The sequence below is a fragment of the Gallinula chloropus genome, assembly GCF_964237585.1.
Source record: "Gallinula chloropus genome assembly, chromosome: 8".
Taxonomy (NCBI): Eukaryota; Metazoa; Chordata; class Aves; order Gruiformes; family Rallidae; genus Gallinula; species Gallinula chloropus.
The window spans coordinates 6,942,046-6,964,405 of NC_140093.1; the positions used below are offsets into that span (position 1 = coordinate 6,942,046).

Sequence of the window (22,360 nt, forward strand, 5' to 3'; positions counted from 1 at the left end):
GAACTTGGTATTGTTTTGGAAAAAATAGTCAGTTTATTTTCTAATTGCATCCTTTTGTCTAAAGCCCTAACTTTATGGTGTATCACGTAAGATAGGTTTTACAATTAGACTTACCAGTTAGATGTCACAAGTCTGTTACTAGTACACACAGCCATATAGACAACTTAAGTTTAAGAACACCTAGAGGTGGCACCTACTGCAAAACCCAAAATGTAAACATTTCCTGAAGAGTTGGCACTCTTAAAAGTACAAATCTCCAGTGACAAAGAAGATTAAAATGAACTAACCACAAGTTAAGAGCTGTAAGCTCAAAATTAGTTTCATTCAGAACGTGTAACCAGCCCACCTTGAAACAGCATGGTTTTTCAGGACATCCTTCAGAAGTTCAGCATCAGCAAAATAAATTATCCTAAGAATTGCTCTAAGGCACTTGTGTCTAACAGCAGGTCCAGCTGAAGAACTATATACTTCATAAAGAACACCAAACAATGTTTTGATAAAGGATTTTGCCAGTTCTGGGTCCTCTTTCATTAGTTGTGCTCGAGCATCATCCTTCTTCAATTCTGAATGTCCACCTGCGAGAAATTGTGCAACAAATCACTGCACAGTTCATTGCACCTCTGCCCTGATAATCACTTTAAGAAAAAACACTTAGTTTAGCTCTTCAATGGAATGAAAGATCTAATTTAAGAACCAGAAGTCAACCTGATGTCAATAATGTAGGAACAAATCCTCCACTTCTGAGGAGTCTTCTTCAGTTTATCTATTTCTGTACAGTAGTGAGAAAGCTTCACACAGTCTTTGTTAAAAGAAGAGCTGTATAGAGAAAATGGTTTCAGGAAGTCTCAAGCCAGAAAGACCCCCAGATTCCCCTCCATTTTAATACTTGCAGTTCCCAGGAAAACCGTTTACCCATTGAAAACACATTTCAACAGTTACAGGTTTGTTGTAAAGCTCTCTCCATTCACAGAAAATCAGAACAGTTTGATGTTCTACAGAAAGCACAAGAAATACATTTGCTAAGTAGCAGACTGTTTTATAACCCAGCACAAGTTTGCCACAGGTAGATACACCAGGGATATCCTAAGCTGCACTTACTAGTGTTTGTATTGGCTAGAGGGTTTGGTTTCCGCTGAATGGCACGTGCTGTTCCAGTATCCTCGTTTATTTGCTGCATAGAGTTAAAATCAATAGTATAGACACGCCCGAGCGTAGACAGGCTTATCTCATCCTCACCAACCTGATGAGCTGCCTGAAAACCAAGAGATTGAAGTTAAGAAGTTTGTAACGAACAGGATGCTATACAAAAAGGCAGCGAGACAGGCAACAGTAGAAGAAACGACTGATAGAAATACAAGAAGAGCGATTAGAGCATTTCATCCATTACTGAACACAAACACCAAAACAGTGTGATATTACAGCAGGAGTTCTGAGGAAACTCATGTGTTTCTTACTCAAGGCAGCTGACATTCTCAGAACACTACGAGAGCACTCAATTCCCTACACAGCCACATACATATGAACATCACCATGTAAGTGTATGAAATCCCTACCTCTATTATTCGACTATCAATTCTGTTGTAGGGATGCCAGAGACCCCTGTCATCTCTCCACTGCCATATTGCACCATCTGTATTTTGGGCATTTCCTTTCTTCAGCATAGTATCAACAGCAAAGATTCCCTCTTTCGGCAGGCAAGGCATCAGTTCACTGTAAGTAAAATTAAAACGGTACTTTACTAGAAGTATAAAATGAAATCCATCTAAGAACTTCTTTCATTTTAGAGAAGTTATGGATTTTAACATATCAAAACAGACCCAAAACCTAGGGCTGCATAACTTACCAGATAAGAGAAGTAAGCTCATAGAGTTCTTGAGGACTTCGTGGAACAAGGTCAATTTGTTCTTGACAACTCCCATTTGAGGCTCCACAAAGGAGGAAGTGAAGTGTTTCTGCAATATCTACAAAAATTATTATTTATGAGATTGCCTATATCAGAATATAAACTCTGTCTCATGTTATAGACACTATGCAGAAGAATAATAAGCAAACAGTCACTAGACAACAAGACAAAAGCCATGCCTTCAAATGTTGTAAGAAATGTTTGGCTTCCGATGCAGGGTTTGTTAGGGGATTTTTTTGGGGGTTGTTCCTCCTTTAAGGGAAAGGGGAATATTACTCCATACACAGAGCACAGAAGAAAACAGGGCAACACGAAGGGCAGTTGAAGTAACAAGTCAAAATTCACATGACCAAAAGAAGAAAACAAGTAATAAAATAGCTACACAGTGAATATTTTTCTTAATGTTTTACCTTCACAAAAGCCCTTAAATCATGTTTCCCTCACTTAGTAACTACCAAAATAATTATTTGACTTGTGCTGAAACAAGTGTAAATTATTCTGAAATAAGTGTCACTTGTGCTGCTAATACAGACTCAAAATCAGGTGAGTACTCTAGCAGGCAACAGCCAGAGACAGGAAAGGGGAGAAACACTGCTCAGAAGGAAGAGAAAAAAAACCACAAAAACCAAACACCAACTTTCAACAAAAGAATTTCCATGGGGAAGCATAGTAAGTGAAGAAAAAAAAAGGTAACAGAAAATAGTACTTGTACAATCAAGTGCAAAGAGTTCCATTTTGACTGTAGGCATTAACTTAGGTAGGTCCCCCACAATATGAAAGAGTAAGAACTCACTTTGCTTCATAAGCTGGACTGCAAGTGTAGGACAGTTGGAGCACATTAAGGAAAACATGCGCACCACCATGATGAACATTCCTGAGCTCAGGATAGGAGGCGTCACTACCAGGAGTTGCTGGATATTTGTTAACAAGTCCTTGGATGCAACCTGCTGGAGCAAGTTCTTCGGGGGGGGGGGGGGAACAGCAAAATTGAAAACATTAGTTTGACTCTGAATGGTAAACCCTTAGGAGAAACTGAGGGAAGGAAAGAGAAACAAGAATCCATGCCCCTAAAGCCCATACCCTTACCTCCTCGTGCTGGAAGTTGTCCACTAGCCGTGCAAAGCAAAGACACGTGCTTTCAACAGATTTTTTGTCCTATTATAGAAAAAGTTAAATTTGTTTGAGTTAAAATATTTTGACTTGCATTAGGTTAATCCTGTCATTTTGAGGCACCCATAAAGTTTCTCCAAAGAGGTCATTCAAACCAAATTTTACAGAACATTACAACTCTGCATTTTAAATTCATCAGTACAGTCTCAATTGACCCCATGATACAGTATATTCCCTGGGAACACCTCACACTTGTAACACAAATACCTATTAGAGCTGAAGAAATGGGTCTAGAATATCCTTTTGTGGATTTTGCAAGGAGGAAACAAAAGGGCTAAGTGCTACAAAACCAGAGCAACAAAAGATACAGATAATAAGCAGGAGTGACAGCTACTGTTGTACAGACTACATGAAGCCTGGTATTTTATCATACAGTGCAGCCAAGACAGCAAATGCAAAGACACCAAGACAGTTAAGAACTGCTCTAGTTAAAAAGTCAGTGAAACACTCAAAAAGGTTCATTTGAAAGTAATAAAAAGCTTTTACTGTAAGGGTGGTTAAACACTTGAAGTGGTTGCCAAGAGAGGCCATTTCTCCTTGGAATTATTTTTATAAGTATCACCTGCACAGGGTCCCAGACAATCTGCTCTAGTTGACCTCGCTTAAGCAGGGGGCTAGGACTAGGTAACTGAGAAGTGCCTTCCAACCTCTACTCCTCTGTTAAAAGCTAACTCAAGACTTGATTTTTTTGCTAGAGAAATTCCACTTCAAAATTTGTTGAAATCTTGCAATTGTGGACTACAGCTTCTCTTCAGAGAGCTAGTCAGCACTTGTCCCTACTATTACTGAGAATGGCACTCCTTGTTTCCAAAGCACCATTTAAAGCTGACATTTGACTTCTATACAGCTGCCTCAGACTCAAGTAGTCTCAGCAAGATGATGTTAGCAAACTTAAGAGCAACAAAAGAACACACAACATTATCCAGAAGCTTCCGTTCAGTTGCATTTCTTAAGGATCAAAATATTTTTCCTTTTTCACCTTTTTTTAACAGCAAATATGCCAATCAAGCAGTATATTCACATCCCTTTTGGTACAATAACCACTGAGTGCTCATTTATGAGCATAGAAGCATTTCAAGATAGGGAGATTGTAGGAATACAATTTCTTCAAACTAATTTGAAAGAGCATGAACTTTCTTTCAGTGCCACAAGCCCTCAGAAGCCAAATCAGAAAAAAAAAAACACCCCACAAAAACTGAAACTGAAGCTTTCCTGAGTGTGAACTGGGAGAGAACCTTGCAACTCATTTATTAAGAGGACCAGTAGGGCTACAGGATTTTCTCTTACAGATGGGCAACAAGGGCTAAACCCAAATATTATAGTCTACATTACAGTAACTAACTTAATTAATTTTGCACAATAAATAGGGGTGTCACAAGTCCTTACAGCACATATACAAAGAACAGACAGTCCCTAGGCATGTCATATCACAACTTGACAGCCCAGAAACTGTTAGGCAGTTACTACACTGCAAAGGCAAATGATACACAGTAGAGAACCAGGTATCTGGAGGCAGCTTTATACTACTTTCAGTTCAAAACTGAAGCTTTCTGTTTTATTACAGCTCCTTACCTGATGGGTTAACCTTTGTGTAAGCAGTGGCAAAGAGTCTGCCACAAAGTGAAACTCATCAGGCGTTATACTCTGGCAGCAGTTGGCAGCAATAGCTAGTGCATTCCTCTGTGCATTTATACTGAAGAATTCCAGATATAGCAAACAGTCTGCCAACCCACCCTGGAATAAAATAAACAAACATTTTCACTCTCAATACTGCTGAAGCCACATAAGGTTTTTTCTCTTATTTCATCTTCAGATTATTACCAAGATGTAGAAGTGGCACAGGTAGATGTGCTTTGTTTTTTACTTACTGCCTGCAGAATGGCTTTACTATGCCTGCGTGATAACATCTCCAGGGCTGTAAGTGCCTGCTCTGCCACATCAATGCACTGAATAACTTGCAGCTACAAGAAAACAAGAAAGCTTGTAGAATATTTTTTACAAACTGCTTTAGAAACCATCTTCGTTATCACTTGCACAGTTATATCATGTACTAAAGCACACACTAATGCAGCTGCACTGCTAGCAGCCCATCTAAGGCTAGATATATAGTTACTCCAATTTTGCATAACAGTATATTTGCAACACAATCAGGCAAAGACTTTTCAGTGAATCAGTGCTTTCCCCTAAAAGTGTGAAGAAAGAATAAACCTGTTTTTAAAACCTTCTCATGCATTAAGCATTATCTTATAAGCTGTGATCTTAATGGTATATCTTAGAATTAAAACATAATAGAAAATCCCCTCAGATTTGTTTGACACTGTTTTGATTTAATTACCTTTTCCAAGAAGACAGGAATGGCATCCACTACTACAGCAGATGATCTGGGAAGTGCTTCCATCATATATGTTAAGGCCCGACACGCATGGTTCATCTATTAAATAGACACACATATTTGGTGTTCAGTTCACAATACATTTTTCTAATTAAAAAGAATTCTGAAACATTAAAATTCACTTACAATATCAAAGTTGTGCTCCATCTGCAGCAGCGTTATCTGTTTTAAAATAAAATCTTGTTAGTTTCATAAAAAGTATCCAGATATCAACATAAAGGGCACAAATCAGCATCACTGCTTTGGACTGAGAATTTTAGTCAAGTTTCAAGAGCTATGATCTATCAAAGTATTAATAGGACTAAAAAAAACTTTGCAAAACACGCCTTCAAATCCAAATAATGAGATATATACACATACATACTTCGGAGTATACAATATGGATTCATAATATTTTATTTAAGCAGTAAAGTGAGTGAAATACTAAGTCCTCAAATAGACATATGAGATTTAATCTTTACCAAAGCTGGTACAACACTCTTGACTGGAAATCCTCCTAATGTTTCTTCATTTCCCATGACTAACAGCTGGCACATCTCAATAACTGCCTGTAGCTGCTGACTTTCATCAGTGGCTTGGAGGCCTTGTAAAAGCTGTTGGGCTTTGGAACCTAGTTATCCAGAAAACAGATTAGGAAAGAAGGTATTAGAAGACATAAGTGTTCAAAAGAACTGTTACGCTATACTTTTGCCAGAGTGGAAGACCAGAGATAGTTTGTTTTCCTCTGTATTTGTAGTTTCACTTCCTTTCCCTGTCATAAGAAGGGGGGTGGGGATAAGATAGGGAGGCAAAAAAAAAAAATATCTCTTGGCTGTCTTTCCAGTGCAGACTGGTCAGCACAGGGAGTTCACCACACTGCTCACCACAGCCATCTTGCCAACCTACAGCAGGCGCCAGAACCCACACCACTCCACTGTTATAAAGCAAAGGACTTTTCAACAGAACCCCCAGATAACACAACACATGGAGTACTCATGAGACCCCATCAGCTTCTTGGCAGCCAGTATAAAAAGCTGCCTTCAGCTCTCCTGGGAAGCCAAAAAGACTTGGACTAGAAGGTACACACCTTATTCAGCTGCATAATGCAGACATGGTGGAACAAGACTAAGGACCTGTGTTCTCAGTGACACACTGCCTGAAGGAACTAATTTCTGTCTGAAACCTAAGACACTTTACAAACTACAAACAACATACCCTAGAACTGACATCTACTAATAGTTTTAAAGCTAGCTTAAGCACTTAAAGCTAGCAAAAATCCCAAGGGGGTTGGGAGAGGTCTTTTGTTAAGCAGCCCATCATGCAAAAGAAAAAGATATGGAAGGGGTGAAAAAGGCAAGAACCCTCCCTTCCCCACCTAAAAGGGAACATTAAGATGCCCCCAAACACTAGAGACAAGAAAAGAAATGTGGCTCAAGTAAATGCCCTTTTTTTCCTTATAGGAAGGCAAGCAAATGAATATTATTGACCAGTAGCCTAGTATCATCATGACATACAAATCTCCAACATGTAAAATATTAAACTATGAAGCTAATACAGATATTAAAAATTACTAGTGGCTGAATTCTACTAGTCTGGAAGTGGAAAGAATTAAGTCAAATTAGACAAACTTTGCTTACTAGCTCCACTTCCAATTGTCCTGTGGAAGAGCTGCGACATCCGAGGACCAAGAGGGCCAAACAGGTGAGGAGGAAGACCCCTAGCCTCTAATAGAGCTAAAAGCAAACAGAGGATAACAGCCATTGTCAAAGCTTCTACAAATATTTTTAAAAGCTTAAATTCCATGATGTTATAATTGAAGATTACTAGAATTTTGATACTTTAGAAGACTTAAGATTAGATAACTACAGCTATCTCAATTTCTAAAAAAATAAACCACCAAAAAGACGACTTTTAGGACCAAATATATTTTTTGTATGCATCAGAGCATTATGGCCCTTTAAGAAGTCACCCACTGAGTGTCCAGAACTAAGTATTTTACATAAGTCTGGTCTTCTAAGTCTAGACCTAGAATAGCAGATATACCAGACTACTTACGAACCAGAACTCAAAACTGCATAAAACAGGTTAAGCTTATTTTCACATTTTCAGGAACTGAATAGCACTATTAATCTGAGAAAGTGACACTGAAGAAAGTTCACAGCTTTACTTGCTGATGAGGAGACAGAAGATCTCCATTAGATATACTCCATTAGATATTAGGGCATTTTCAGTTTTGTTCTTAAACACTTTTCAGTAGTGCTACTTAGTCTAAAGTAAGTGGGTGATTCTGATTTCTATTCTAGCAAGTATGGCTACTGCTGATCAATACAATAACACTTAATAATAAAGAACAATTTAGCTCAATATTCCTAATGCATGCCTATTCTTCCTGAGGGCTTAAAGCAAGTGAACTGGTAGTGACATAGCACTCATTTTGACATTACATTCCCAGACTATCCAAAACCTGTCATTTTCAAGGGAGATGACCATCTCAGAGTTCCTTACAATGTAGCAGTAAGATCATCAAAACAGTTGCAGGACATGCAAGATGACTTTATACTTGTCTGTACTCTCAAGCTGAGAGACACCTGAATCCTTTAGCCCAAGCACAAAAGCAAGCATTTTAACAACTTGTACATTTTGTTTGATCAAAGCTTACAGCAACACAGATATCAGTGACAAGCACAAAAAATGTTATCTGGAAGCAGGCAGAGTAACAGTGGGCCTAACCTGGCCTGTCAACTGAAAACATTTGTGCAAAGACTTCTCATATTTGAGATTACATGCTTAACAGGGCTGAGTTGTCAATTCTCTCCACCCACCTCCTCCTGAAAAATCATCAATACTAGTGTATTATACAGTATGCCAATGAGTAAGGATGCTATGCCACCCCCTCCAAACATTAGTTCCAAATTCTTGCATCTTCATAGAATTAAGGCTTGTAAATATATGTACTTCAGAACTACTGTAATAAGAACACATTCACAGTCAGAGAAACAAAACACAGCCTTCTCACTACACATCATACAGAACTTGAGTAGCCATGGCTATTTACAAGCTCCAAGAAAAAAGTAAGTAACTTCTATACCTTGTAGTCTTCCCATCTCAGAATCATCTGACTCACTTTCTCCAGAGGTTGTCATACCTACAGCCCCAGCAACAGAACTAGAAGCTAAAGAAATAAAATAGAGGTTACTGCAAGTTACATACAGCACTTTTAATACTGGCAAATTCTCAATTTCACCATCAAGGAAAGCATCCACCATCAGAAGAGTGCTCTGCATTTAACGCTGCCACCATCACACTTCTGCACAATTGTCATTTTACATAAAGCAGTCCACAGGTCTAATACTTTCCAAGAGCTGAAGAGGGGCTATATAAACGTAAGATGACAGAAAATACAGCTAGATCAGCAAATTACCTTTCAGACAAATTTACTTGTATCCTTCATGAATTCCTAGTTGAGTGCTATGCTGCAATTGGTTTCCATTAGTTTTGACTTTTTATACTGATGTAGATAGCTTTAAGCAGAGCACATTGGAGGCTTTCTACAATCCAGCTAATTGCTGGAAAGCTCATTTGAATGCACTACTGATTAGGTCCAGATGATAAATTAAGTACCATTTCATAGGACTGTGCAAGTAAGAATATTGAACTTGGTTACAGATTTCTCCAGTACAGACATGCTTGCAATTTCAACACAAAACTTGTAGAATATTTATGAGTAGTTACAAAAGAGCTTTTACAGGTAAATGCATGCCTTCTGTATTCGGAACAGTTTGGTGTCTCTCCAGTTGACAGCACAGGAATTTATGTAGCATCAGCTGAAGTTATTTTAAAAAGTGTAGACACTACTTCAATGGCCATACACAAAGACTAGAAAAAAACCCCAAACCTGAAACATGCACCAGACTGATCCACGAGACCAGATTCAAAAGTTAAGGTGTGTGTCTGGAAAACCTTCCAGAATTATTTATCAGCTGTACCAGCTTAAAAATTACTCTCCAGAGCTTCCTTCCATTTAAATATTAAGTGCAAAGTAGTTTTTATTGGCAAGTGTACTAAACTGCTTCACTTGGAATTGCTTCTTACCTGCAGCGCCCTGGGGAGTCTCATCTGTACGCGCAGCTGAAGAGTTAACTCCATCCTGGTTGTTGTCAGGATCAGCCATCTTCTCTTGTCGGCGAGCTTCAGCTGCTCCTCTTTTGCCCAGGCCAGAGCCTCGCCGACTAAAGATTTAAAAAACCAAAGTTTCAGGCCTTATGAACTAATACAAGATATTTATTCATGTGAGACCACTCAAAAAAACCCCCATGTAACATTTGTGTAATCAACCCAAAGTTGGGCAAACTAACAGATTTGCTAAGAATCCATCTTCACAAAATTATCCAACTTGTTACAATCCTTTCCTCACACCATGCCAATGATTTTTTCATACTCATGCATTACAGCTCCATTCTTACATTATACCCTTCAAGACAAGGTGGTCTGCTCAAATATAACAGTCAAAACAAGATTAAAGTGACTGTTAGATACAAATTACGTACACATTTGAAAAGTTCTATTACAGAGTGAACGTGTTTTAATTCTGAACTACTGAAAACAAACAGAACTCTGATATTCACCTTAGCTTTCAGTGCCAGAACAAGTTTGAGGGCACAAGCCTTTTTTTCCCCAATCACTACTGCCATCACCACTACAAGTAAATATACGTACAAATTAAACAATCAAATGCAATCACAGAAAAGTAAGGGTTGGAAGTGACCTCTGGGTATCACTTATCTCAATCCACCTGCTAGAGCAGGATCACCTAGAGCAGATTGCACAGGTACAACACAGGTGGGTTTTGAGCATCTCCAGAGGACACTCCACCATCCCTCTTATGTTCAGACAGAGCTTCCTGTGTTCCAGTTTATGCCTGCCGACCCTTGTCCTGTCAGTGGGCACCATCGAATCTGGCCCCATTCCTAATCTAGGTGATTCTGCTCTGGCCATGGGGGTTTGACTGGATGACCATTCCAAGTCCCTTCCAACCCCCAAAGTTCTGTGATTCTCTTGACATCCACCCTTTAGCCATTTGTAAATATTGGTAAGATCACTGGTAATGAAAAGATTACTTAAGACTGTGGTAATTGCTTTGAGTCTTTCTTTCCCTCCAACCCCCACAACTGAGGGACTTATTGAAGGTCTGACAGCTACAACTTCTAAACATTATTCATGACACTGGTGTAGAGTATCCCAGAAAGTCTGAAGAGCTACAGCAACTTCTACAATAGCAAAGTAAGAGACAGAAGGCCAGTTTTCATGCATGAAAGTGACATTGACATTGCTACCACCCTAATGACATTTCATAATGTTAAGTTTCACCTGGTGCTAGCACAGGAGCCCGTGGTCTTTTGCCGTGTGCTCCGCCGCAAACTGGGGAGCTCAGCAGGTGGTGATTCACTGCGCTTCTTCGTAGATTTTCTTAGACCTATGTAGTATTTAAAGAATGGAGATTAAAGGAGTCTTTAAATATACAGCAGTTTTACAAGAAAATGAAGCTTCTGCATACAGTAAATCTCTATGTAGAAGAACAGCTTCTACATAAGAACCACAGTAAGTTCACATCAGCTTTTAGTCAACCTACACTGAACTGCTACACCAGTAAAAGAAAGGTCTAGATACTTACTTTTAGTCACTCTTTTCTGTTAAGCAATCCTGACTCACAGTTGTTAACCTGACAATTCTTTTTAACCTATACAAGCTCTTCTATCAATACAATGTAAGTCTCTCGGGCTAAACATATACTGCATTATAGGATACAAGTTTATTAGTTCACATGTTCAAGTTCAAAACAAAAGATTCTTTAGCTTCATCTAAAAAGAGAAAAAGAAATTTGATGGGAGGGGGAGCAGGGAGAACATTAGTGGTTGCATCTTCTCCCAACACCACCTTCAAGTAAACCTGTGCAGCATAAATCTTTCTTCACAATCTTTAGTCAGTTTCATTCACATTTGTATAGCTTAAAGGTACTGTAAGACTGAACCAACTGATATTAATATGCTGTAGGCTATGAAGCCATTAGTCTGACCTATCATCCTGCCATAGAACCAGGTAAAATCTTAAAACACAGGAAACCCCCATGCAACAGCACATTCTCAGCTGATGAACACACTTCCTATCAGGCTAAAATATTCCAAAAGAGCTTCCAAACCAGAAGGTTGATAATTCAAGTGTTGAAAACAAAACTGGGACTGACAATTCAGTCCCCCCTCCCTACCTCTACAATACATGAGATCCCCATTACATTGATTTACAAATACTATTGCTAGAATTGAGGCAAATAATTTTTAAAAGATGAGAAAGTTAGATCATTGCTCCCTCTTCTGGCAATAAAGCAGAAATAAGACCTACTTAAATGTACCATGTTTTTGAACAGAGTACCTGTTGAACTGGATCCTCTATTTCCTTATCCTAAAACATTCCTGAAATGCTGAGTTGTGGTATTGAAAGATAAAATGCTAACTATACAGCTTCTAACTAGATTTGTAACAGGAGGAGGGAAGTGATCTGAAAGCTATTATTAACCTGTCCTTTCAAAACACAGCATTTGACCCAGGAACACTATGCCGGGTGCAGTTAAGTTCCATAAAGATGAAGGTTAACCTAGTATTCATGTATTTACACCTGGCTTACTAACTCAAGAAATTTGGCAGCCTTAAACACAGAACTTCATTGTCTTAACAGTCACCAAGCACTGAAGTGAAGCTGGACAGCTACCTGTACATTCATATGGTTTATACATATAGAAAAAAGTAGGTACTTAAAAAATATTTTTTAAAAAAGCATTTTCACTAAACTTTTGGTTTGAAAACATGAAGTTGCAGAACTACATGATGAATCCAACCCTATTTACACAGGGTAAGACACCTGCAGGAGGAAGGGGGGGGAAGAAGAATACTATGAAGTAGTGTACATGACAAAGCTGTACCAAGATCCCATGCCATAATATCTAGGCTGCTTAAGTATTACAAGTGCACAGATGCAATGGGATAAGGAGGGAGTTTTATTGTGCTTTACAATAGAAAATGCATGCTTAAACTGGCACTAGCTACAGCACTAAACTACTCTGCAGCTAAAATATTGTTTATCACTTTGTGTTTGTATTACGTATGTGGAAGAGGCAGCTACTTGGTACCTGTAAGAGTGTGGTGAAATTCTAAATGTAAAGCAAAGGTGTAAGCTAATGGCCCTGTTACAGTAGAGTTCACTGGAAAAGTACACATTTTAATTCTCTAAGTCAGCATCCACTTATTGAAAATGAGTACCCACAGCTTTGTAGTAAGTCAGACTAACTTCTTATCAGTTTAACAATAGGATATCAGTGAGACATCGCACACCTGCTATAAGTGAACTAAGACTGACTGAAATCACATCAAAATAGGACTTTCTGCTAAGGGCAATGGTTTCACAAAGCAGCAGAGGTAGCTTAACAGCTTTACTGGTGTTTAACAGTAAACATGGTACACTCACTCATGCCTTACTGTCCCCAGACCAATCCTAAGATGCAGAAAGCGCACACCTGATACACTTCCTTGTTCCATTATGATTCAGACATTATGATCTGAGCTTGCTTAATATTGGTCAGACAAGCACACGGATGATGAAGCAGTAAGGCACTGAAGCTGTGAAATGGGTCGCCTTTATCCATAAGAGGTCCTAAATTAGCTGAACAACCTCTTTAAATTGAATTACCTCAGTAAAACAGTTCTGGAGAATGTGAATTACCCAGTTACCACTTGGCAGATGAGCTGCAGAATACATGGCAGCCTGAGCACTCAAGAGTTGAGCTCACTTTCTGCTGCTGCTCAGGAAAAGTGTTCAACTTGTCAGAACTGTTTCCATGTTTCTCCTTCCCCAAGTCTGTACTTCCCTACCTCTGATGTATCCACATGAGCTGCCACCTCCCTCTTAAACTCAAAGGCTAAAAAGGAAGCGGACAGACCTCTAAGCTTGTTCCCTTCCTGCTGTTCAATCTGCCCTTAAACTTTGTTGCTTTAGAAGACTTAAGCCAATCCTACCACCTGCACCTTTGCCAAATCCTTTGAGTCTTCCCAATGCAAGAAGCTCAGGACCACTAATGTCTTCAGCATAGGGCTGAACCTTCTTCCTTTCACTTACATTGTTGTCAAAATCTGAACTCCGCCTTAATATACTGCCAGATGGCCTCTGGACTGAGCCTTACTCCTATCTACATGAGTTACAGGAAGCCAACAGCCCCAAACTGGTTAACAGGGTCCAACAGCAGTTAGAGAGATGGGATTAGAGATGCCCCGTGAAGAAAAACACCAGTCAGAAAAGCCAGAAAGGGGCTTTCAGGGGAATTGGTTTCATGTTCATCTCTGAAAAGCTGTTTATTCAGCACTATTTCTGTAATACACAGAGGTATCAAGAGGCTTGTTTCAAAGAGCTAGCAAGAGTTAGGAACAGAGACGGACTTTCAACAAACCATAACAAAATTAGGTCTAAGCAGTTCATATTCAGCTGCTGCAAAAACTTTGAATGCAAACTTCAGAATTGAAGCAGAGGCAAAGGTTTCCTTATGGCAAACAGATACATTGCTTATGCCCTGACATCATCCTATTTGCATGCCAAACACTCACGTTAATGACTCAGAAGGAAAACAGACCCAAACAGGCTAAACCTGAAACAGCACAGCCTAACAGATACAAAGTCTTACCAATATCTTCACATTTAAGTGTGTTTACTGGTCAGCTTTTTTTAAGGCATTTTTTACTACATGAAAGAAATGAGTTCTGACTGTAGCTGTACTGAACTGGCTTATTTTAAGCCTGAGTGTATTACCCAAGCCAAAGCAAAATCAGTCAAACTTTGTAAGTCCATAACCTGGAAAGCCTTCTATTTGCAGTTCAGGAAAACAGTTGGTAGACAATCAGCACTTGTTAGGACTGGAAGTTTTGACTTCAGATTGGCTCTTGTGTTGGGCTGCTCTTCTCATGCAAGAAGTGTGTAAATAGCTGTGGCAGAAGAAAGCAAGACAGCCTTGTGTGTTTCTAATACTCCCTCTCAGTACCAACCCAGAGATCCCTAGCTCTTGCCCATGGCACCACAGTCAATAGTTGCAGTTAAACCAAGTATCTCCAGCTAGTCATTTCCTCAAACCAAATCCACAACTCTAAGGCTCCAACCACCATCACACACAGTACTGTCACTCAGAACCCCTAATCAACTAACTCAGTGTTACTTGGAAATTCTTTTTCCTCTCCCTTCTGCCACACTCCTTCAAGCCTGAAGTTATACACTATTCATGCTCCATGTTCACCTTCATGTGGCTTTTTAGTGTATCCCAACAACCTCTCCAGTCACCCAAATCTTAACACATTAAGTAGAGGCTTCTCAGTCAGGGACAGCTCCCTAAATTACCTTGCTCCCATCCCTATCCCAGCCATTGTTGCCAGCTTCCTCCAGCTTAAAGGCCACAAGACACTACACAGTGGGCACTAGAGATTTCCCTACTAATTGGTAAGATGACCTGATTCACATTATTTTGAAAACCCCTACAAGATACAGGGCTTGAAAAGTCAAATCAAGATAGACAAAGCAGCAGCTTGATTTTTCTCCTCATGACAGAACATTTGCCAAAAAAAAAAAACCCACCAGTGAAAAACTTTAGTCTAGCCTGTTTCTGTTCTTCCAACAAATTCTATTGCTGCTATTCAGCAATGTCACTGCTCAGTTACACAGACTGCTGTGCAGCTAAAGGCTCTGAACATTACCCTGGCTACATTTACCAAGTGAGGACTGGACAAGGTTATTGCCCTAGAACATGTGAAAAGCTCCTGCAAAGACAGCAACCATGTCTCTCCTCATTCTTCTCTTCATGGAAGACAGTTCAGCTCTTCCAGTTTTTCCTTCGAAGATCACAACTACTAGTAATTTCTCTTGTACTTCCAAACTGCAATACTCCAAAGTGACCAGCATTGAATTTACATAAACATGATACATTAGCTAGAAAGAGCCCCCCCCCCGCCTTTTCCTCCTGGAACCATTCACCCCCACTTGATTTTCCCCCTGAATATTTTGCAGCACCTTACAGACTCCTATTCACATATTTGCATTTTATCTCCCATTGGTTCTACACACCATATTTCAAGCTTCTTCAGACAGCTGTTTCATATTATACCCATATAGAATTTAACTTTCTACACAGGATTACTATGACTTAAGGGCATGTTTCCAGGTAGAGAGATGGACACCTCAATAACTCAATCTAGATCATTGCTTGCCTTACTGCTTTAGAAAGCTTTAGGTATGTTCAAAGTTGTATAAGAAATTACCTACTTCTGCTGCCTTACCTAAGCTATGGGGTATCTTAGCTTGCTACAAAAACTAATTTTGATCTTACCCTTCCTTCCTTAAACACATACCCTGGAGGTTTGTTTCCTTTGTATTTTCTTGACACATCTCATTATTACCCAAAATGTGGTGGGTTTAAGATATTTCAAATTTGTCCCAATATTTTGAGTTAGAGAATGACAGACAGACATTACTTACTCTTTTGAAAGGGCTAAGCTAACAGTAGTTACTATTGATTCAAAGATCACTTCAATCTGTTGTCAAACAACTCTAATTCACTATCTGAAAGGCTGAAACTATTGAAAGCTATCAAAGTTTTAAACTTTTCTTCTATTGTAGGTTGAGTTCTTAATCTTGGCAATATCCAGTATCATTGTTTACTCTCACCAATAGTATTGAATATGTAATAGCCATTGGAATAATTTTTGCTGTCACCTACAGTAAAATAGAAGCATTAGATTTTAGAATCCCTAATATCACTTGTTAGTTAGTACTCCCTTGACTGGGACACCATCTAGAGTAAGTAACTTCAACCTCTACTGAGTCTGCCCATGGTTTGTGCCCTTTACCACTGACTTTTTGAACATATACACACATCCTTACAGCCCGAATCTACTTGGTTTTGTGACAAAGTTGAACTAAGGCATTCAAGTGAAGTTTATTTTCTGGCAAAAGATGACTTTTAGGTCATGGAGGAGCTAAAGCTAGTCAAATTGGCTCTCAGCACATTCTTTGTGCAGAATCATATTCTCTGTGCTGTTTTCCAACCTACTCAACACCCCCCCCCCCCCCCTTCGATTCTGTTATCCCATCCTTCCCCTTCTCACTCCTTGCTCAAGTTTTGTAACTTGTCACATAAATCACTCTCTGCCTTCACCTTCTTGATGTTCACTTACTGGAGGTAAATTCCTCCTCCTCCTTGTTGCTTTTCTTCATTGCTAAAAAGCTGCCTGTCACAAGAACAGGCTTAGTTAAGAACTTGGTCAGTCCTGTTCTTGCCCAATTACTACTCACCCTGTGCAAATTCAGATTTTTTCTCTTAATCACCCAGTTAAGTCTTAAATCATGGAGGTCACTAAAAAACTTGCTATAAAGCAAGCAAGTCCTCTCCCCTTCCTCAGTGCCACTCTTCAATTAGGTTAGGTCAGTCCAGAATCAACGGTCCAGTCACACAAGTTATCCACAACAAGTCGGTTAGATCAATTAAATCTACTTTGCACAGGAAGACATCAGGTTGCCCGTGTTTATTTCACATGTTTCCTGCATTAGTATTAGATATAGGCATATCCTAGTTAGGACAGGCTACTTATGATCATGTCTACATAAAGGGGTGACTGTAAGCAAGCTTAGGAACACAGCTTTTTAAATCAAGCTTTAGAGAACATGTGCTTTAAATAAATTATGCAGTACACAAAAAGCAGTATGATGCATTTCAAAAGGCAGCAGAGGTACAAGCACACCTCCATGCTAGCAAGGATGTGCTCTTCTTGAAGACAGGCTATATTTTAATGCCAGTGTCCAAGAACAGTAACTGTTACTCAAATTCAGCACCAGAAACAGGATATATTTTATAAGAAAAAATTTCAAGATAAAGTGACTAACATCCCAGCAACTATATCACTAGGTTGAAGAAGAGATTACTGTTCTCAGTAACATTAAGGATTCCTGCAGTAAGGAAAAAATAAGAAGACGTGCTTGAAACAAGAAGCCACATATTATCATTTGTTTTGCAGCAGCACTTACCATTCCTACTTTGGGACAGAAATCTTAATAAAAAGAAAAATATAATGAAGAGAGTTCTACAATTTGTGTGTCCCTTTTACAATATCCAGCTATTTTGCACATATTTTATTTTTGAATTTGATAGAAACAACCTACACCGACTGTACCTAAATTATTTGCTTTAGCTGTAAAAAGTTTTAATCATCACTTTCCTTAAAAGCTCAGCACAGCACTAACAGTTGACATCTCTAAGATGATCCCAAGAAGCCTGAATGAAAGCATTTCTGTAGAAGACTATTTTAAACATACATACTTATTCTTCCACAAAAGAACTTACTTGCTAGCTTAGCCTGTAGTCCTGAAGGTCCAGGTTTTGAGGTCTCTGACTTGGAAGAGCCTGGTAGAGACAGTTTCGTTTTAGGGAGACTGACTTTTGGGCTGAATCGAGCAGCCCAGTCAAACTTTGAAGAGCCACCTGTTTTACTTGGTTCTTTGTCTCTGCTACTCCTTCTTGGACTGGGGCTGGATGCAGAACGGGAACGTCTAGCCTTATTCTGGTCCTTTCCCTGTTTCACTCTGGCACCCTGAGGAACAGTAGAAGAAGCAGAGGCAACAGCAGAAGATGAGGAAGATGTGGAAGCTGAAGAAGACGAATCAGTGATGGTGCTACACCCAGCTTTGGCTGAGGTCACCGATTTTGAAGCCAGCTTGGAGAGTTTTGCTGACTTCTCTTCAGCGCCAGTTGATTCAACTGCTGAACCACTCTTTATACAAGACAGATTCTCTGTCCTTTTCCTTTTCTGACTTCGGGAGCTACCAGCAGCTCCACCCTTTCTGGTGTGAGCCTTGCTTGTCGATGGCAATTGTGTAGACTTCGGCTGTTCTTGGTCTAAATGTCTTCTCTTAGATTTAGAATGTGGCTTGTTGGTTTCCAAGGAAGTGTCAGGGTGTTGAAGTGCTTTGGGTTTTTTCGCAGAGCTAGGAGAACTGGTCCTCCTGTAATCTGGACTAGCGCTGCGTTTAACTCCTCGAGAATTCTCTTTCTTAGGCACTTGCCCCGTTTTTTGCTTTTCTGAAGTATTGACTCTCTCTGGATCTTCCTGCTCTGGTATTAAAACAGCAGATGAACTACAGCCTCTGTAGAAATAAGCAGAAACAGTGTTACTGTTGAACTCAAGAAACCTTACAGTTGCAACAGTTAAGATAAATGTCAGCATTCTCTAACAGTAAAGAAAACTCTTGATTATTAAGTTTACATTGAAACAACAACAACAAAGTCATGCTTATAAGAAAACAGCCCTACTGTAAATCTTGGCCAGCATGAAAACTTAAAAATGGCAAAATAAAAGCACAGTACATTTTTTTAAAATGATGTTAACTTTGACAGATTTATCTGATTTTTTAATAGGTATGTCAAACTGATTAAAAAATTAAAGCCATGAAGCTATTATCTGAGTTCTTTAGAGAAGTTCTACAAGTGGGTAAGGAATATTCAGTAATACATAACTCATAAGTGGACCCTAGTTTAAGGAAAGCTCTTAATGAACAGACTGATTTATTACCTCAATTTCAAGATTGAGAAACTTACACAGAAGCGGCAAAAGTCTCTCCTAAATTATAAAAAGCTGCTCCAGTGTGTACACAGCAAAAGTATATGAATATTAGATAAAACATGGCCTTCAGATTTTTACATATTTCAATTAATATTGGACACTGCTCAGAACAGTATGGGCAATCTTCCCCCAACACGAAGCAGGAAGAGGGGAGAAAGACGTTATAAGTATTCCACAACTAGTTATGCAGAAATAATTTCTTCCCCATCACTGATGAAATGCTCTTAGCTGGTAAATTAGAAGAAAAAAATTAACACAAACAGGATGAGAAACACTGAAATACATCCACTGAATGCAATGCCTAGATCAGTTTAAATCTATTAGTCATACACTTTACAAGAAGTTGGTATAATGAGATCTCATACACAATTGTGAAGTGCAGATAATACTGATTAACATACAAAGATGAAGTAAAATTACCTTTTAGAAAAGTGTCCCTTGGATTGCTCAGAAGTAGTATTAGACTGCACTTTGGGTGTCTTTGAAATAGATTTTCTACTCTCAGGAGGGCTATGTGCCTTATGTTTTGCCTGCCCTAAGTGTGACCTGTCAGCAGAAAGGCAAAACAAAAAGCTATCAGGATTCCAAGATACAGATACAAGCCTGTAGGTGGAATTATTATTCATTTTTGACCATTTATAAGTCTTCTTTTACAGTTTCAAACTTTCCAATATCAACACCTAACATTTAAGCAGTATTTCCAAGAATCACCTGGTGCAGCTACAAGTTACTACTAGTGTAACTGTTTTGTAAAGCACACAATTTAGTTGTTTTGAATGAAATTAAAAATATCTCACACCTCAACTGTGCAGATATATTCCATTTTTTCTGGTGTGCAGGATTACTGAATTAAGATAGCACAGTAAAGCACAAGACTAGAACACCTGTCCAAGGTCTCTTCTCAGAAATACACAGATACTCAGAAATAAACATATATTCATCAACCTCAAGATTCCATACATTTAGACATTATCCAATTACAAGTGTTTACAAGTTTCTGTCTTTGCTCTTCAGTTTAAGTCAAATGCTCAGAGTGGCAATGTAATCAGTTACAGTTAGGAGGAAAGCCCAACTCTGAGTTATTATCTGGCTGCAGATCCAGAAATTCTAAAGACTGAGGGCTGTTCAGGAACAGCTGAAGAGGACTGAAGAAACACATGCTACTGATGAAGGTAGTCAGATGAGCCAGCAAACCTGTGATGTCAGAGGAAGGAATTAGTTTCACATAGATAAGCTTCAAGAAGTCTTCCAAGCAGCTTCAGCTACGTGCAAAAACTGGTTTACTGTGAGAGCCCTGACAAAGATTATATTATAACACAGATAAAATGTAAGACTTAAGTTACATCACCACATACCCCATGTCTATTTTCAAAACCACTAAGAATTACCATCTGAAGACTCTGAAAACACATAAGCATTTAAAAGAGCACAGTATAAATAACTGCTAAGGCAAGGGACACCTTGCTTGTTGCTTCCCTGGCTAAAACACACTGCTTCAGTTGTCACCAGAAAACTCCACTGCTCACGTCTTACCTATACAGAAACCCCAAGCACCAGTAACCTGTATGAAACATCAAGCTACCCTAGCATTAATGCCAGAAAAAGCAACGTTTCAAAGTTTAAAAACTGCTGATTACATGCTATATGCTACTAACCATGGCTATTTAGTCCTTTGTGTTGAGTAACGCAAATGTCTGAGTCGTGGGGAAAGGGGAGAGACACAGACTTAAGTGTCCTGCTCCAACCCATGATCATAAACATCAACACAGGCCAAAAGAGTAAGTGGAAGAGACAGAAGAATTCCATAAGCTTTTAAATGCCAGATATCTAGCAGCAAAGACAGAGTTAAGCCTGCTTTTGAGCAGAAAGTTTCACCATCGTAAGAGCTTCAAGACAACCTTCAACCTAAACATTAGGGAAAAAAGTTGCAAGTCTAAGCACCCAAGTGATAACCACCTGGTAACTTGCTTACAGCACTGAAGTGGTAAAACTTCGCTAACATGACTGTTATTCTCAATTTTCATTCCTCCATTTTCTAAGTACTCTCATTAATTAGTTACTCAAACAGATGAGTGCAGCTATACAGCACATAATCAAAACATTTTCTGTGGCTCATCTTTCCAAGAGGACAGCAGTTTGAAGAGACTAAATTAACAGCATCTTCTCCATACTCTTGTGGAAGAAATATTTTACTAGCAAAATCAAGCGAAGTGAAAGTTATGTATTTAGCTCACAATATCAAACTTGAAGGTAAGCTTGGGAATGTCTCACCTAATCCTGAAAGCTTGGATTTTCCTTTTCCCAACAAATGATTATGGCATGAAATTTAATTTTCCCCTTGAAATGTTTTTATTATGGGAGTAACATAAGTTATTACATAATTTACACTTGGCAGGAATCTCATTTTTTATGTAAGCTAACTGATCAAAGTTCATTTATTTTGAAGCATATTTTAAAAGATTCTTTTCCCTTAAAGATTTTTTTGTTTTGTTTTAATTAGAATTGAATTCAACTTAACACTTTAAGTGTTCACAGAACACAAATAATTGAAGATCCTTTCAACTAAAATACAGCTAAAGTAATACACCAAAACATTAAGTACATCAATTACACACTGCAGTTTCCACTTGTTCCAGGGTTCCTTCCTTCTACCTTTAAACCCTTCGGCTTCTTCGAAGTTTTACAAACATCATTTCATACCAGTGTCCAATTTATGCATCTCAAAGCTGAAAACTGTATGCTGGGGGTTGTGAATAATGTATTGTGTAGACTAGAGTTGCATTTGCTTTATTTTCTTTATCCATCAAACTACCAGTAGAAATATTACTCAGAGCCCAAGCAGAAAGTTACACCAGAAACATAACAAAGGGGGAATCAAAACTGATGACTTTTAAAAATATACTTTTGAAAACCAACTGTGCTCTCACTTCTCATTCTTGAGGTTTAATCATTCACCTTGCATGTGTTGCAAAGAGAAGGCACACAACAGCAACTGTACATGCAGTAGCATGTCAGTTAAGAGGAGCAAGAAATTACCTCTCTTCTAAGATGTAAACGACAACAGCCAGACTGACAATTTGGAGAGACTGCAGGATTAAGGTAAAATATCTTTAACCATACACCAGCTAACAAGTATCATTATGCCAATTTATATTAAGGTTGTGACAGCTTGCTTAAGGTCTCGTTAAAAGTTAACTTACATACAAAGGTAGTTACAATAGT

At 38.8% G+C, this 22,360-nt stretch overlaps 1 protein-coding gene across 9 annotated transcripts in view; it reads right to left on the bottom strand.

Moving 5' to 3' along the window:
- The window catches only part of TRIP12 (thyroid hormone receptor interactor 12), a gene marked incomplete at its 5' end in the record, with an annotated part of 50,130 nt that overhangs the window by 22,093 nt on the left and 5,677 nt on the right, over positions 1–22,360 (bottom strand). For 2 of the 9 annotated variants that reach the window (XM_084267708.1, XM_084267707.1), the window contains 17 exons: positions 347–575; positions 1,099–1,252; positions 1,554–1,710; positions 1,844–1,961; positions 2,697–2,862; positions 2,990–3,058; positions 4,646–4,807; positions 4,942–5,034; positions 5,409–5,504; positions 5,592–5,627; positions 5,927–6,075; positions 7,082–7,177; positions 8,533–8,616; positions 9,537–9,673; positions 10,812–10,917; positions 17,863–18,662; positions 19,559–19,684. In XM_084267708.1, the coding sequence (XP_084123834.1) occupies positions 347–575; positions 1,099–1,252; positions 1,554–1,710; positions 1,844–1,961; positions 2,697–2,862; positions 2,990–3,058; positions 4,646–4,807; positions 4,942–5,034; positions 5,409–5,504; positions 5,592–5,627; positions 5,927–6,075; positions 7,082–7,177; positions 8,533–8,616; positions 9,537–9,673; positions 10,812–10,917; positions 17,863–18,662; positions 19,559–19,684 (2,778 nt within the window). The remainder of the gene's footprint in view (positions 1–346; positions 576–1,098; positions 1,253–1,553; positions 1,711–1,843; positions 1,962–2,696; positions 2,863–2,989; positions 3,059–4,645; positions 4,808–4,941; positions 5,035–5,408; positions 5,505–5,591; positions 5,628–5,926; positions 6,076–7,081; positions 7,178–8,532; positions 8,617–9,536; positions 9,674–10,811; positions 10,918–17,862; positions 18,663–19,558; positions 19,685–22,360) is intronic. The other 7 variants (XM_084267714.1, XM_084267713.1, XM_084267712.1 and 4 more) reach the window with 5 other exon arrangements.